The sequence below is a fragment of the Acanthochromis polyacanthus genome, chromosome 21 (genome assembly GCF_021347895.1).
Source record: "Acanthochromis polyacanthus isolate Apoly-LR-REF ecotype Palm Island chromosome 21, KAUST_Apoly_ChrSc, whole genome shotgun sequence".
NCBI classification, from domain to species: Eukaryota; Metazoa; Chordata; class Actinopteri; family Pomacentridae; genus Acanthochromis; species Acanthochromis polyacanthus.
Window position 1 is genome coordinate 6206193 of NC_067133.1, and position 17479 is coordinate 6223671.

At 39.5% G+C, this 17479-nt stretch overlaps 1 protein-coding gene across 11 annotated transcripts in view; it reads left to right on the forward strand.

Annotated features, from left to right (window-relative positions):
* The window catches only part of rbfox1 (RNA binding fox-1 homolog 1), a 275224-nt gene that overhangs the window by 227605 nt on the left and 30140 nt on the right, over positions 1–17479 (forward strand). For 8 of the 11 annotated variants that reach the window (XR_007938783.1, XM_051941397.1, XM_051941396.1 and 5 more), the window contains 3 exons: positions 2104–2157; positions 5597–5729; positions 12225–12264. Coding sequence is in view for 9 of the 11 variants with exons in the window: in XM_051941397.1 (XP_051797357.1) it covers positions 2104–2157; positions 5597–5729; positions 12225–12264 (227 nt within the window). In the remaining 2 variants the exon portion in view is untranslated. The remainder of the gene's footprint in view (positions 1–2103; positions 2158–5596; positions 5730–12224; positions 12265–17479) is intronic. The other 3 variants (XR_007938784.1, XM_022208696.2, XM_022208697.2) reach the window with 1 other exon arrangement.

A 17479-nucleotide genomic window follows, 5' to 3' on the forward strand; every position in this document is an offset into this window, starting at 1 on the left:
ACCGAGCAGCAGGTATATCATTCCCTCGATGTCCTCCATTGTTGTGTTGTGTTTGTGTCGTACAAAAATGACGTTAAGGGACTTTCGGGGCGCCGTGCTATGACGAATCCATCCATGATTAGGTGGCACTCAATTATAATGGCAAAGGACCTAAACCGATTTAAACCGAGTAGATGCTAGTGGGAAAGCGCCTATAGAGTGAGTTAAATGGAGATCATCTATGTATATTCAAGATGGTTCTAGTTATTACGTACACTGATCAGGCATAGCATTATGACCACCTGTCTAGTATTGTGTTGGTCCCCTTTACGTGGTCAAAAATGCTCTGAACCATTGGGCATGGACCAGAGGACCTCTCAGGGTGTCCTATGGGGCCTGACACCAGGATGTTGGCAGTAGATCCTTTGGGTACTCCAGGTTGTGCAGTGAGGCCTCCAGAAATCAAACTTGTTCCACTGCATTCTATTGATGCTTGGTCTAGAAAGTTTGGAGGTCAAATCAACATCTTGGGCAATTGTCATGTTCCTCAAGATGTTCCTGATTGTTTAATGTTCTTGCGATGTGGTAGGGGCCCTTGACATTTAGGATATCCATTTATAAGGAGGAGTGTGTTTGTTCTGGGACAATGTTTGTTTGGGTGTCTCAACATGGATGCCATATCCAAGGGTTTCCAGCAGAACACTACATAATACCAATATAATCAATGTTATTCGCTTCACCTGTCAGCGGTCATAATGCTGTGGCTGATCGATGTACATTTATCAGTACAAATGAAGTCTGTGTGGTATAAGATAGTCTATATACACATGAAGTCCCACATAAAGCATATATGAAGTCCCAGGTTTTGGTGAATCAGTGTCGCTGCAAAATCTCCACCATGTAGACGAGCAAAAATAGCGGCTGATAGGCTTTAGTCACAAGGTGAATATAAGATGCACATCTCTTCGAGTCCAGTTATTAAATCTGTGACTAAGAAGTGGAACGAGAATGACACAGCTGCAAATGTTACAATAGCAGGATTTTTACACTCTAGATCTATCTAAAAATTGGTGACTGGACTTCAAAAAGACTGTTCTCATCCTCATTCAGCCTGAGGGAACTTTTTTGTAAAGAAGAATGAATGAAATTCCCTGTGTCCAGATGTGCAAAGTTGAAAGACAGCCGTACAGCCATCTACTATCATGACGGCCACTGCAGCCAAAGTGGTGCACTAACTTATCTTTTACAATATGCAAATCGATTTGAAAGCGTCTTCGTCTTTTGATTGGTGTCAAAAAAGCCATACTAGGATTAACACTGACCTTTTTTTCCCCAAAGAGCTGATGTTTTTTGTAATTGCGAAATGTAGTTGTGCATAAAGTACATTTAGAAAATAATGAAACGTGTAACTTTTCTTTAATAAATGGTTTTGAAGAGACATTTACAAGCAAAGCAGTTTCAATGAAATAAAAAAGTACAGCTTCACACTATTTATTTCATGATTTTGGAATTATTTATACTTTATACTGCTTAAAACGGTATTTCAAGTGGTATGAAAGGACACTAGACTTCTTCCCCCCTTCTGGCTCTTTTTAAAGCTTTAGAGAATCTAGTCTGTGCTGGGAGATTTTACCAGATCCTTGGTGAAAATTAAAATGGACTTAACTGTCTTTGCATGTGTCAAGCATGTACTCTCAGAGAAGAAAAGTGAGTGGAAGGATGAATGAATGGATGTCAGTTTTCAAATGGTTAATCCTCCATATTTCTGCCCACTGGTGGTGAGCACTGTCGCCTCACAGCTAGAAGATCCTCGGTTCCTGGAGCCTTTCTACGTGGAATTTGCATGTTTTCTCTGTGCCTGTGTGGGTTCTCACTGGTTAATTGGCGATTCTAAATTGTCTGTAGGTGTAAATGTGATTGTTTGTCTGTCTGCAACTGACAAGTGACCTGCCATCTAGGATAGACAGATTAGCCACTGAAAATTACCTGTGCATGAATAGAATTTGGTTTTGGTGTCCGAAATATCTGAATAAAACCCCAGTTAGGCTACCAACAGCAATGAAATTCTGCAACCTATTCTGTCTCATTTTCTTCCTCTTTGTCTTCTTATCTGATTTCTTTCAGGCTGGAAGTTAAATCCAGTGGTCAGCGCTGTCTATAGCCCAGAATTCTATGCAGGTGGGACAACACGGCCTCATCCATTCTTATTCTTCTCTTTTGTTGCTATCTCCGTTCAGTTTCTCCAACATCTTAATTTTCTCCCTCCGGACCCCTCCCTTCATTTTAACCCCAGTCACCTCTCCCTCCTCAGCCTTCCTTCCACAAGCAACATGCAAACAAGCAAAGTCTGTTTATAGCCCCAGAACTATGCTGAGTCGCACAAACAGCAACAGCAGACTGCCGTCTCCGTTGCAAACTAAACACACATTCTGCCCCCAAAGCCGTCTTCAATCTTGGCCACGTTCGCTTTCACCTCCCCCAACTCCTAACTGCTGCCCAACCCCCACACCCTGTCATTAACCGTGGTCATTAAGGTGAAAAAATACCTGGATGTTGCGATAAGAACAAAGACAGGAGAAAAAAAGAGTGTGGTAGAGGAGAGGAGAGGAGAAGGAAAATAAAGGACAAGAGAAAGAAAATTCAATTGTCAATTTCAGCAAGGACATAAAAGATATGAAACATATTTTGTAAATTAAAATCAATAGTTTCATTTTTTTCAGTCGTTTGCCTAATTCACCCCCGCAAGCTTTTAATTACAAAATGGCTTTGTATTGATTTACCTTTGTCTCACCTTTCAAGTACCCAAAATGCCATTAGGTTATGTCTGTGTGTCTTTTTTTGTGTGTGTATGCGTACATGTGCATAAAGTGAGCAGGGTTTTTTTGGCCTCCTTTGGATTGATAATTTGTGCTATTATGTTTTTATTAGGCTGTGATTGCAGCCGTTCAGGATAAAAGCCGGAGCCTGTTCTTGTGCTTAATTTGTTTGGTTGAGATAGCAGAGGAGATTAAGATTCACAAGACGGTGCACCAAATTACTGTAGCAAATTTGCTTGTTAACTCTCAACACAATCAGAAAAAAAATAAATAGTCAGATCTTGTTTGCAGCATTCTTATAAAACCTGTACCTGCAAATGTTCTACTTCTCTGAGTGGAGAAATCTAGAAGTATCAATGTGCCACAGATGCTTCACCGAGTCTTTTGAAGCTAAGAAGAATATTGGTAGTAGGGCCCGACTGATATGGATTTTTTGAGGCTGATGCCGATTCCAATATTTGGCAGAAGAAAATTCTGATAACCAATTTATCGGCTGATTAATTTTAAAAATATATAATGAATAAAATAACTTACTTTTTGGTCTCTTAATGCTTACAACGACAAAGATATGAATTACAGATTGTTGTACAATACTTTGTCCTTGAGTATTTGTTTAACTGTACAACAGAGAGGAATTTTCAAGTACAAAACATGCAACAAAGCATTAAACCTCTGGGAAATTCTATAACTTAAAAAGAGTCAATTTATAAATGAGTTATGAAATACATCTGGTCTTGTACTTCCTGTTGCTGCAAATTAGAGGTAGGTTATAGTACAGTGGAAGTTACAGGCAAAACATTATTTCTGATGCCCTTTGACGTTAAATCACATTTTCTCTGCTCCATTATTTTCTTTATCACGAAGTCATGACTCATATGAATCAAAATAAAAATCAGTGATGACTTTCTCAGATGTCAAAACATGTCATCTTTGACAGAGTTGCATTTTAAATATATAAAGGTCACAAATAGTCTGACACTAATGTTACTTCATAACAACACACACAGTGAGTTGTTGCTACAGCCTGTCATGTTGTAGTATTTTCTGACAGTAAAACTAAGAGTGACACGACATGACAGTTGCTGAAGACAGACAGTTAATCGTTTTAACTGAATAAACCCCCTCCCCTCTGCGTTCACATCCTTAAATGTGCCTCAAAACTCAGCTGACGGTCGTTCTGTACTCTCAGATATTTTGTTCACTTACGTTATTTCTGCAGTTACTTACTGGCTTTTAAGCTGTTAGCTAATGCTATGCTAGGCTAGCATAACTACAGCAATTTTATTGCTAACATAAACAAACAGGGAGTAACTTAAGCTATTTAGCACAACTTTAGCAACGCAACGTAAATGAAAAGCATGACGAGAAAAGGAAGCATGCGTCACCCGCCATGACACATGGCAAAGAGAGTTCAACTGAAACGGGAGACATTTTGGGTCATTGTTAACCCATAAGAACCCAGACCCATTTTTCCTTAAATGACTTAATGAGTTAAGGTCAGACATAAACTTTACAAGGAAGAGACTGAGGCACTCAAAGTTCTTGTTACACTGGTGTCACCGTGTGTTCTTATGGGTTAATTTCATAACATTGCTATAAACTTACCTGTCGGCTTAGCCCACTCCTGTAATGTTGCCTGGTTGTAGCTTACTCCTGTATGTTACTGAGAAGACAGCGGCGAGGATTAAATGGAGTCAGAGCTCCATGTCTTGGACAAACAGCACAAGAACATTATTCTGCACAACTCTGACACTTAACAGCATTTACTGTTCTTTGAGAAATTAAGACTATATCGGCATTTACTTGGTAAAACTCTGGCTGATGATGATTAATTTGAAGAAATCGGGCCCTAATTGGTAGTTTACTATCATACCAATATCATTTTCTGCTCAAAGTTAGGAAACTATTGACTGTAGAGAAACTAACAAGGGCTGTTCATGGGAGATGACGTGTGAAAAGTAGTATCTAGTACCAAAATTCAGCCTCTTTCAAGCATGCACTCCTTTCCATTAATCTGACAGAATATATCAGTTTCTAATTGGAATGTGCTCCTTCTAACAATCTAAACAAGCCTAATTCACATATATAGTTGTTTTTGTAACTTTTTGCAACTTCAAATTTGCTTTACAATCATACGGGTACGGGTAATCATACGGCTATTTTCATTTAATCTGTACCAACAGCAAAGAGAAGTAGTACTGGGAAGAGTCACCGGTGTGACTGTAAGGGTCGCCATGCCACTCGGTCCTAAAATCAAGGTGACAAAAGATGAATAGGAACAATTACCAGCCTCACTCCTCTCCTTGTCTCTCTTTGAAAAAGTCTTATCCTTTGGCTCAAACCTTCCATTTTTCATCAGGTCAATGAATGATTCACTGTTTCTATTAGCATTTTATTAGATACCCTTTTTGAAGAGATGTATAATTAGGGTTGGAAATGGCACCTTGATCTCCTTCTCAACCTTCACTCACCCCAGCTCTCAAATTAAGCTTTGTGTCAGTCGTCCCCCATTAAGATTAATGATAAGTTAATAATAATACCACTGCACTCCACTCCACTGCCACTCTCTCTTTATTCCTTCTTTGTCTTTTCTTGACACACATTTTCCAAAACAACTGGAAATGGGAGAAGACTTTACACATCCTCTTTATGATTCAAATGCAAATAGCAACTACTGGTGTAGAGCTCTTTGTGCTGTGTGATGGGCTGAATGCTACTTAAATAACCAGCCCCAAGCAGAACATTGCAGATATTTTGATACATCGGAAAGGCTTGAATTGTTTACTGTTCTCTGTCTCCAGTACCAGGTTTTCCCTACCCAGCAGCCAGTGCAGCAGCAGCGTACAGAGGAGCCCACCTACGAGGTCGAGGACGGACCGTGTACAACACATTCAGGGCGGCTGCTCCGCCTCCACACATCCCGGCATATGGAGGGTGAACATCCTTTCTTTTCCTCAGCTTGCTCTCCTTTCTTTGTCTTTGGTTTTTTTTCTCTTTTCTTTATCCAGTGGCAAGTCATGAATCTCAGAGAGCTTAGTGCATCAGTGGAGATGCCACGCCCCTCAGCAGCAACACGCTCCCCCCCACTCCCAAAGCATGCTGAACCAACCTACAGACATGCTCCAAGATACGTGCCTTTGCACAAACTCATGCAAAAATGTCAATTTGGCATCGTACTGTGGTGCATGTCATTGAGTAAGGTGATGTTCATGGTGGAATGGCAGGTTCTCCACTGCGTGTTGACTTTCGGATTTGGAGTTTATTCAGTTGCCAGAAAAAAAAGAAAGCAAAAAAACCCCCCATCTTTGCAGCCTCAGCAGCTGCTCTTGTAGACCCTCCGTGGCTGAACGCCTGGAGACTCGCCAAGCAGGGCTGAGTCTCGCCGGCAGTGAGATCTGATTTGCCATTATTCAGTTGGCTCTTGTTATTTATTTGCTCTTATTTTCTTGGTATTTATTTGACTGCAAGCAAATGGACACGAGGGGGGCTGAATGGAAGTCTATTTAAGGTTGAGAGCAGGCTGGAGTTTTTTTTCTCCCATCCAATCTCAGGTTTCCATTCTTCACTGTGGCAACATTAAGCCATGGCAGAATCAGAGGGCGCAACAAGAGCATGCCATTAAAGAGCTCCAAAAAAGTGTAAAAAAAAAAAGAAAGAAAAATAACCATTTTGTGCTCTGTTATTAAATGTCTCTACCAATAGATGATAAACGTTCTGCTGAGAACCACTTCAAAATGACCAGTGAGGCTCACATAATTCTTATTGGTATATGATACAAACTTTAACAGAAACTGGAAATCAGATAGCTGTTGTGAAAGTAAAATCAACTGTATGCTCATATGTTATCATTTATACATATTTAATCATCTGGTAATCTTTAATTAATGAGCAGCTGTTTGTATGTTCTGTCATTTTCAGAGAAACTAAATTCTTATCTGTTCAAACTTACAGGATGACTCAGCTCAACCTCAAACTCAGAGCTCCGCTTTCATTTGCATTTGCAAATAAATGCAGTTGGTTTTTTTTACATTTTATTGTACAATAATTTAAAAAGTCTCATTGTAGATATGTATTTGTGAATTCAAAACATCGCTCTAGTTCTGATTATTTTTATTCACTGCTGTTTTACTTCACAGCCTTTGAGATTTACAGTAAATTCTCAAATCAAAGCAGGTAAAGGACAATAATGAAGTCTCAAATCATAATGGAAACCAAAAAACAAATTGTCAGTTCAGCCTCACATATGTTTTTTTTGGACACTGTTTTGCTTTAATTCACTTATTTATTTAATTAATGTCTTTTAATTTTGATGTTTTCTGTCAATTGCTGTTATTTTTTGCTCAATAGAACCCCTCATATTGTAAATCTAAGGGCTACTAATAAAGGGATCGATGATGTTATTTCAGCCTCTGAAAAGACATGTTGATTTTCACTGACAGTAGCTGAGACCTGATTGTTAAAATGACAAAGTGGCATTAACTGAAACTAATGTGTAACAGTATTTATGTTAAAAGGTAGAGTGTCAGAGCAGTAGAGAGTAAATCACTCCCTTTCATGAGAAAGTATTGCGTTGTCCGCATCCAAGTTTAACAAAACCAAATTAAAATAAAAGTAGATAGCTCCATTGAAGTTTAAGGGAGCCATGCTGAAAAATAATGCAAGAAAAATAGTTTATCTGTTGTTGGTTTTTTTTGTGAGGTAGAGAGCTTTCTGAAGTACCCTTGTATATTCTTTGTTCATGAAATGGAAATAACCTCCGACAAACAGCCTCCATTGAACAGAGGCAGTTGTTTTACACAGGCTATCTGTTGGAGGAATGAGTACCACCCACCAACATCACTGTCACTGTGAGCATCTCTTGCAGTAGATGAACTGCCACATAAGAAGCGGAAGATCGGTGTTTGGGTGAACATCTCAGGCACGGCCCTGACAAAGAGATATGTGCTCGAGATTCTACTTTCATTAATGCCGCTGCGCCACTTAATTGCCCTGGTGGCAGTTGGATGGTGAATTATTAATGTGGACCGTGATGTATTTTTATTAAAACTGCCTGTCTAGGTTAGCAGTGAGCCCATTCCAAATAAACCCTGTGACACGGCTCGGTAACCAAGTTTGCTTTGTATCCGTGTTCGTAAAATGCTCCCTGGTGTCTTTAAAGGGACCTGACATGACAACATATAGTATCAATAAGCCAATATGAGCATGTGGCAGTCCCACAAAGTACATTTTAATGAGAAAACTGGCTCTTAGGGACACGTTGACATTTAAGAAGTTATTGATATCAGTGATAGCCCAACCTTGTGAAAGCAGTTGAATATCAAGGAAAAACGGAAGCCTGGCTCATGTGAAATGGAACGCCGTCGTAATGTGGTCCTGACATCCACATCCTGCTGGTTCTTTTGGAAGCTAGATGCGGAATTGTTTGTAGGGATTGTTTTAGAATCACAGCGCTAATAGTCAGGAAGTGCTGTTATAAGATAAATAATTCATGAAAAATGTATAGAAAATTTGGGCATGGACACATGCCATCTATTTCTGACATCAGGGCGTTTTGTCGGTCTGTCAAGCATATGGAATAATGCCACCTAAAGGTAAACAGTGTGTTCTAATGTGACGCCCTTGGGTCCTCACACAGCGACCATATGTGGTGAGCTGCAAGTGAGACTCACAAACCTTTAAGTTGGGCATTAAGAATTAGTTGTATTTTAAAACTGATCCAAAAATTCTGATTCCCAGGGAATGATGAAGACATTTGAAGTAATTTCACTCACACTACAGTGTATCTACTGATACCTGTCTGAGCCATTATTCATGGAGGCTGAACAGAGGAGTGTCTTCCCGTATTGCAATGCATTTAAAATGTTTTAAAAATAGCAAGTCTAGCAGAGTTGACAGCCATTGTTGCAGAGTTGGTGAATTTGCACGTGAAAAGCACAAACTGTAATAAGCGCCTTAGTTTTGTAAATGCTGCTGCAAAATGTATTACGACAAGACTGGACTATAGTGTCATTAAAGTTGTTCAAGTAAACCCCAAAATGTTGAAAGAAACCTAAGAGACCATTGTTACTGCGGTTGGTGACTATGCTACCCTTTCTTGCATACACTTTATTGCGACTGCTATGGCATGCTTTTACTTCTGTCACACATTAGTGGAGATTTGCTTCGAACAACAAACACATCAGTCTATGTCATCTACCTCTTTGTGAGGGCTGTGAAGTGAGGGTGTACTGATGTTGAATATAATCCCTGTAACTGCACTTTGAGTTTGCAGTAATCTGTGAATGTAGCTGACACATGAAAAATGCTGATAAATATAAATGAAACAACATTTTTGTTGTTTAAGTTCACGTATGTCTATTAGTCGATTCAATCGTCAACTAAAATTTATTTGAATTGTAAAAACTTGACAGAGCAGAAGAGCGTAATGCTTTGGAATCTGATCTGATTCTCTGGGGATTAGTGGAGGAAGAGGCTGGGAATCTGGCAGCACAAAGAGAAGTTACTACTGGCAAACCACCAAACAAGGAAGCAAAATAACCGGCCTGAGCAGAAGAGACTGTGGTCGATCTGGGGCCGAGTGACGGTCCAAGCTACATTTTATGGAGCAGAGTGGATGATTAAAAGGCAGGTGAGCCGGCCCCTAGCACAGGTGTCCTCACTTGATTAATGTGCTGCTCTGAGAACGCACACACTCACACACACACACACACACACACAGAGAGATGGGAGATGGGAAAGGAGGAGAAAGCTACCAGCTAAGCAGAGGTGGGTGCATGGGTCCTGACAATAATAAATCTTGCACTTTGTCCATGGTTCTACCTCCTTGTCTGCTTCTCATCAAAAAAAAAAAAAAAAACTTGTATTGTTGCTTTCCTTTGTGCCCTGTAAACTCTCTGGGATGTTTTGCATGTTTGCATCTTGTAGAAATTGCAATTAAACTTTTCTTATGATCTAGATAGGCGGTTCTGCTGAGATTTTGACCTGTTCTTCTGAAGCAGGTTAGCTGTGCAGATATGTTGCCATGGTAATCTGTGAGGCAACTATGTGATACCAGAAAACATGAATTAAGCCCAAAGACAGCTGGATAATCGCTTCACTTCAGCCCTCCATTTTTTCAAGTTTAAAAAGGTCACTTTCATTTTAATGTAAGCTATATATATATATATATATATATATATATATATATATATATATATATATATATACTACCGTTCAAAATTTGGGGGTAGAAATGTCCTTATTTTTGAAAGAAAAGCTTTTTTTTTCCGATGAGGACAACATTAAATTAATCGGAAATCCAGTCTAGACATTGTTAATGTGGCAAATGACTATTCTAGCTGGAAACAGCTGATTTTTAATAGAATATCTCCATAGGGGTACAGAGGAACATTTCCAGCAACCATCACTCCTGTGTTCTAATGCTACATCGTGTTAGCTAACGGTGTTGAAAGGCTAATTGATGATTAGAAACAGGTGCTATTTAAGTGATGTTTAGATTCAGCAAGCCTGGCAGTAATCATAGGCGTGTTTGGCAGGTGATGTTGATAGTAGGAGTGGAAAGTAATGACCAAAGGAACAAAGTGACGAAAGCACAATGTCAGGATTTTGATTAGATATGAATAAACATGTCTGAAATTGCTGAGGACTTCTTTCGTATTAAATCAGATGAACTTCTTACTTCGATATGAACAAAGAGATTTCGGTTTCGGCACAGAACGATGTCCCAATCAAGTATATTTCCCCTGAACTAATATGTGGTCAGGGACATTGTCACAAATCTCAGATAGGACATTGTTTAATGTGCAGCGTTTAGAGGGTAGGGTGTAGTGTGGCTCCACAAGATGGCAAAGACCTGTATTCTCCACCACAGCAAAGGGCTGCTGCTAAATTCAGCTACCTTTTCTGTTTACTTTTTGGCTTTGTTGCTGTCTCAAGGAAAATCATCGCCTCTTTTAAAAGCATCCTCCAGTGTTGTTGCTTCGGCACAGCCTTTGCCTGAGTTGCCATAGTGAAGTCGCTGGTTCCAGTGAGTGATTACTTTGTAGGTGCTGTATCAAACTGGTAGTACTGAATGCCGCTCTCTTACTACTGCCTCGCCAACTACTGTCATTACGGATATCGCAAGTGGCTGTTGGATTATTTTTGGATTTCAATTTAACGTATTTCCACACTTTTAGTTGTGTCCTGCCACAAGTTGCGCTCTCCTTACACGCTCCAATCCAGTCCATGGTGGTAATGGACCTTTAAGCTGGTTTTCCAACCACCAAAGTAAAAGAAGAAGAAGAAGAATTGTGCTCTCTCTTTATGGCATTTGTGTAACAGAAACAAAGAATCGGTCTTAGGTTTGTAGGTAAGAAATGCCTTGATCAGTTCCTAGTTAAAGGTAGAGGAATAAAAGCATGATGGAAGTTTCTGTTATGTTTAAGCACTGTCTCTGACCAAAATGTGTAAGATATATTTTGGTCAACAGTACAAAGCCCACTAGTTTCACAATAAAAGCTGTAAAATTGTGAAGTGCCCATGCTTTCTTTTTTTTTTGGCCTTTGCCATGGGACTTCTGATTTCACATCACATGACTCGCGAGTTCTTTTGCTTAGTTCTATTTAGTAGAAAGAACAACAAAGTCTGCTGTAGGAGGTAGATGGGATGGCAGTACTCAAACAGGATTTTCACGCAGGAGACTATAGTTTGAGTCCTGTGTGAAGCCATTCTTTTTTGTGTGTTATTTTTACACTTTTCTGCATCTTTAGCCATTGTTTTCTTTCACTCTCTGTCACTGTTTTCTGTCACTCTTTGGTTTGGTTTACTTTACAAATCCACAATTTTGGTTTAAATGCAAAGGAAAAACATAAAGCCTATGCTTGTTTTTGAGGTTGCTAGGCTTGCAACAAGAAAAGCTTCTAAAAATAGAAGCATCTCACAGTTGTGCAATCATTTTTTGTGTGAAAATATTCCCTTTGTGCTGTGGCGGGGCTGTTAGAGCTTTTGGTGTGAAGTGGGCTTTGTGTTTAGGTATCAGTGACTTTTCAGATAGGCTAATTAACAAACTTGCCCATTACATTTATGGGGAAAAATAGCCTAGTTGCAGTTGCGTTTACTTCAAAACATGCAGTATATTTATGTTACTTGTGTACAAATGGAATTTCTAAGAGACCGATTTAAACATCAGAATATCTCGTGCTACTGGTTGGTGTGTTATTGGACTTAGCCAGCCTAGCTGCTATTAAAGAGCAGAGAGAGATGCCTGTTGTATCTCCCTGTTGCCTCAGCCCCTCTTACATGTGTCTTCTATTTCTTTTCTTCTTGTTTTGGGATTGTGGAGATGGGGACTGGTAGCTAGCCATGTGCCTGCATGCCAACATGCACTAATATGGATGTTTTTGTTTTATTGTGTGTTTGTCTGTTTGTTTGTGTTTGCATCCTCTGCAGTGTTGTTTACCAGGATGGATTTTATGGTGCAGATATTTATGTAAGTATTATTTACTGGTATGACATTGCATGCTACACTGCCATCTCCATGCTTTCTGACCCTTTGATATGCACACGCACCCCCCCACCCCCCCACCCCCCCACCCCCCGGCCCTCCGTACTCACACATGGCTTCAGCTGGGGGAGCAGTTTGAATTTGACTCATGGTGTCTAGTTTGCCAAACTATTTACACACTTGTGTAGCCTAATAAACTGTAGTATGTTACAGCTTATGGTAAGAAGTTTACGCTAAGAGAAGCTCAAACACATAAAGTCTGTTCGTGCAGATTGGAAAAGAAGGAGAAAAATGTCAATAATACACCATATACAACAACATGAGCCTCACACTGCAATATGTCCCTTACTATTTGCTCATTTAAAAGTAGATAAACATACAATATCAACAAGGAGAAAAATGATATAAAGATAATAAAAACGTGTTTGCATATATATAAAATGGAGCATTTCCCTGTTAGAGTAATTGCTGTGATTTTATTCTTTAAAAATGAACCAAAGTAGGGAATGTGTAATGGATAAAAACTTACTAGGTCCATTTACTGTCTCTGCAAACTGGTGTCATAATGTAATCTATTCTGATATGAGGTCATTTGTCCAGAACTATCCCCCACAATTCAGCTCATCAGCTTATACTAAACTGAGCACTTGATTTTCATACAGCCACGAACACTGAGTATAATATGTGTATCATATATTTTTACTTTTTTCATAATGTACTTATAAATCTGGTCGGTACAAAAAGGTTAAAAACAATGCAAAAATTGTAATTAAGTGGTTGAAATAGATGATCTCCCCTTTACCTACCTTTATTCTTGGAAAGCGAAGACTACATTAAACCCTGTTTTTCACAGTATGTGTGAGGTTGTTCTGGTTCTTCTCTTAGTGTTGGACTGTATTCATTGTTTTTTTAGTGCAGCTGAAAGACTACCGACATCAATGCGGGGGTCAGTAACATACAAGATGTTTACATTATCAGCATACAAATGGGCATCACAATGATGAGTTGGAAAATAAATAACATTTTTAATGTAAATACAAGTGGTTCCTAATATTAATCTTCATCACCATATACTTTTAATTTTAGGGAATGTCTTAAATTTCACATCAGTATATCTGATCTCAGTAAGACTTTCTAAATAAGTAACACTTAGCCAGCTAACATTTGAAGTTTCAACCCAGTATACCACATTTATGACTTAAATGCACCAATGCAAACTTAATTATGTCATACTTGAACATGACAAGTTTAGAACAATAGTGGCAATAAATAGTAGAACAAAAGAAAGTAAGAAGAAAAGAAAAACTACATTTACATTGCCATACACTCCACTTAACACCTTAAATGTATTATAACCTATTTTATACTGGTCCTTAGAATCTGTGTTTCAAGGTTGCCATGGTTTTGTACTTGCAAAACAGACACACACACACACGTGCAGACACACACGTACACAGAGCGCATCATTAATCTGCTTCTCCCTGAAGCCACCACTGTGTGTGCCCAGGGTTCTGTTGTCCACCATGACAGAACAGGAGCTACAGCTTGAAGTCCTGTATAATAATTGGTGTGATTTCCCATTTGTGAATGTGCTTTTTAAGTCTTTAAGACAGCCCCGGTTCAAAAAGGCGCATGTTTGTGTGCGTGCGTGTGTGTATTTGTGGTGTGGAGAAGGTGCTTAGATAGCTCCCATAACATTCGACCTCCCTGCCTCCCCATTAGCCTCTGTGCCCCTGCCACAGGGATTGATTGCTGTGCTGCAATCACAACATTTAATATTCATTAGCAAAGGGATTGAGTGCCCCCAAAGCTGTGGTTATGTTTATTGAAAAATCTGTACTTTAGAAGTGTGTTCAGTCAATTTGTCCAAACAGAAGATTAGACGAGATGGAAAGAGAGCACAGCTTTTTTTCTGCTGAATAAAGCATATACTAAACATGTTCAAATAGCAGTTTTTTGTTCCTGAAGCAGGTTTGAATCAGATTCACACTTTTTTCTCAATTTCTCCTGCTTTCTAGTGAATGCAAAACTTCATCATGCATGACATTTACACATTAAAACTAACAAAATACAAACTTCCTGCCAGCTTGTTTCCTTTTAATGATGTTTCTATACTGCTAGAATAGTAGAAAATAGAATTTCCTTTATTGTCATTGCACATTGTGTAACAAAATGAGTCATTAATCCTGCCAGTGCATCCTAATAAGAAGAAAAGCAATCAGAGAGTGAAGTACTCCGTCAAGGCTGTTCATTCCCCCACATGGCGTTGTCAGAAGTGTAGCATATTTTTGTAGAAATGCAGCTTTTTAAAAATTATTCATTGGTGATGAGAAATCACAGCAACATAGAATGTGGCTATTTAATATAGATGTACCCATAAAAAAATAACCTTGCGCTGAGCATAGGCGTGTGCTATGCATGTGTACGTTATGTTCTGATACTGAATCACGTGACCTAAATATGTAGCAGGTGGCAGGAATTGATGAGGCTCGGAAACACACCCACAATTTAATCAGTTGTTCTTTGTATCATCTCCAATAAGTCAACAGCAGTGGATTTGTAGTAGGATTGCAATCATGTGATCATCAGCAGGCAGAACGTAGCGTTAACTTGTTGTCATGGTTACAATGACGCCGTGCCTGCCGCCTTTCTCACAATGGGAAATCCTTAACAAATTGATATCCAGGCTATAAGCTGCACCACTGCCAAAATCTAATCAGGTGGTCCTTGTGTCATTTCTGACCTTCCCCTGATTTAGAATGATCAATTAACCTCACCATGGTTTTGGACTGTGGGAGGAAACCATAGAACGTGGAGAAATGTATTTAACTGTGAAGAAATAGTCCTCAGCAGCTGGAAACTAAACTGTTCTTCTGTGTGTGACAGCTCACCTGTCTGATGTGAAGACATGTAGGTTCACACAATGTGACCTATGTCAGATCATGCTCTCTGCGATAATTTATAACTGGAAGAATTTAATTAGCTACATGCTCATGTCATACAGTACAACTCAAAGGTACTGCTGTTTATGCGTGTCTATTCATTAATGTGACAGCTCAGTTCACACTTGTAGCGTGTTCAAACCAGGCGTAAACTAACCGTGACGTCACCCGTTGGTTTCAACGCCGAGAAAATGAAGCCTGGATTTTGCTACTTCCTGGTCGCCGTTTTGGATTTTTTGGAGCCAGTGACGTAAAAAGCGTCATCAAACAGACTGGACCGGAGAGCAACTAGGGGCAGGATTGGCTGAGGACTCTCTTATCCTGCCCACATTTTACCGCAGAGGCTTTTGTTGCTGTCAATCAAGTATAGCCACGCCCCCTGGCTCCGCCAAATTAATGATTTATTTAAAATTCAGTATTGATTTATTTTAAGATCAGCCACCTGATCTCTCATTTTGACCATGAAAACTAACAGGAAAAAAATCCTGAGCTGTAGAAAATCAGTCTATCAAATTTTATTTTTTCCAAAAATGAATTGGGTTCTATGGAGAAAAAGTTTTTTGGAGCCAACCCTAGCAGACGGCATGATATTGCAAGTTTTTGACCCTTCCGGGTGGACTTCAATTCTGGAGCCAGATGCTACGTCCGCTATATATACAGTCTATGGTTCAAAGTTACACGGAAATATTGCTAGATCTGACTTTTACAGATCAGCGGCCAGAGTGTGTTCACACATGCAGCCGACCCGTTTAGTTGCCGTCAGATTAACGGAGCAGAGTGCATGTCTGAAAGAGGTATATTTAAATCTAGATGGTTAAAATCCCCAGATATGATATGAGCTGCCACTGGATATGTGCTCTGTTGTGAAATTATGGCGCTATGCAAGTAACCTGGTACTATGCTAACATTAGCATCCGGTAGAATGTAAAAAGATGTGACTATACCAACAGTACACTCATGTAAAAAGTAAATGGTAAATAATGAGAACACCGTTCTATGATTTAGGTGTAACTAAAGTGCAACGACAAATCTTGTATGCTTTAAAAGAAATGTATTGCGACTGGTTCTTATTTTTTTTTATCAAAGAAAAGTTGTAAACTAATCATCATTCTGGTATCAAGGGTAAAAAAATAACTCGTGTGTTGTTCTTTAAACCAATCACACTAGTCTTGGGGGGGGGAGGATGCACGGATGGTTCTCACTAAAAATAGTGACAGGAGAATTGTTTTGGTAGAAAATTTGCATGCAGGGAGGCGAGCGCTGCCATTAATATAAATTTCTCACAAAAAAAACTAACTGGGCCGCTTTACTGTATCAGTCAAACTTTCAGCATAACTTGAAATGTTCTGCTAGTACTCCCTGGAGGCTTCTGTGGTTGTTTCCCATGGTGAAGGGGATTTGGAAAATGATAGATAGCAGAAGGGGAGGAGAGAGCTGCCTGAAATGGACAGCCAATAGCATATTTATATGCAGTCAACATCCAGTAAGTCAGACTAGTTTAGAGATGCTTTTATTGTGTTTTCTGGAAACCACCACACCGCCACAATATTACCACAGTAAAGTACGTCTTGAACATTTGTTGTGGAAGAACAAATATATTAACTTACCATGTGAGTTATTAAAGGACAAGTAATGCCATTTTCTATCCCACAATGCCTCTCATAGGTTGTTTATGTCAGCCATTGATCAAATAGCAGCTTTGTTTGAAATTTGACTCTATCAAGAAACATTAAACTGGGGATGTAATGCATTTACTTGTGTCAAGGCAATGCCACATTGGGCGTGGCCAAAAATAGTGAAAGTCAGCAGAGATAAATGGATATCCAGAAAGAGGAGTCCTGCTTGGCCTTTCTTTCCTTCACTGAATCAGCAAATGTGATGGATTGGAAACTGTGGGATTCTCTGTGTGTGTGGAGTATCCAAACCTTGACCATATGCACGAACACACCAGCTATTAGGTTTCATTCCAAACACAGTCTGCACACACACACACACACATGCACACAGAGCTGTAGGGCTGCCATTAGTCACTCAGTCAGGAGCGACAGTCACACATGGGTTGGTGACTAACACGGGCCAACCTGTTCATCTTTCTGCCATGGCCCATCATCACACGCACTAAGCATCACTTACTCGCCTCCACAGTTTATAGTAGTAGCAATACATTGCTCACGTCAGGACAGACATACTCTGTCAGTCGTAGAGCACAGCAGGGTGGAAGGTGAAATGGTGTGAGAAGTGTTGCAGCTCTCACCAAG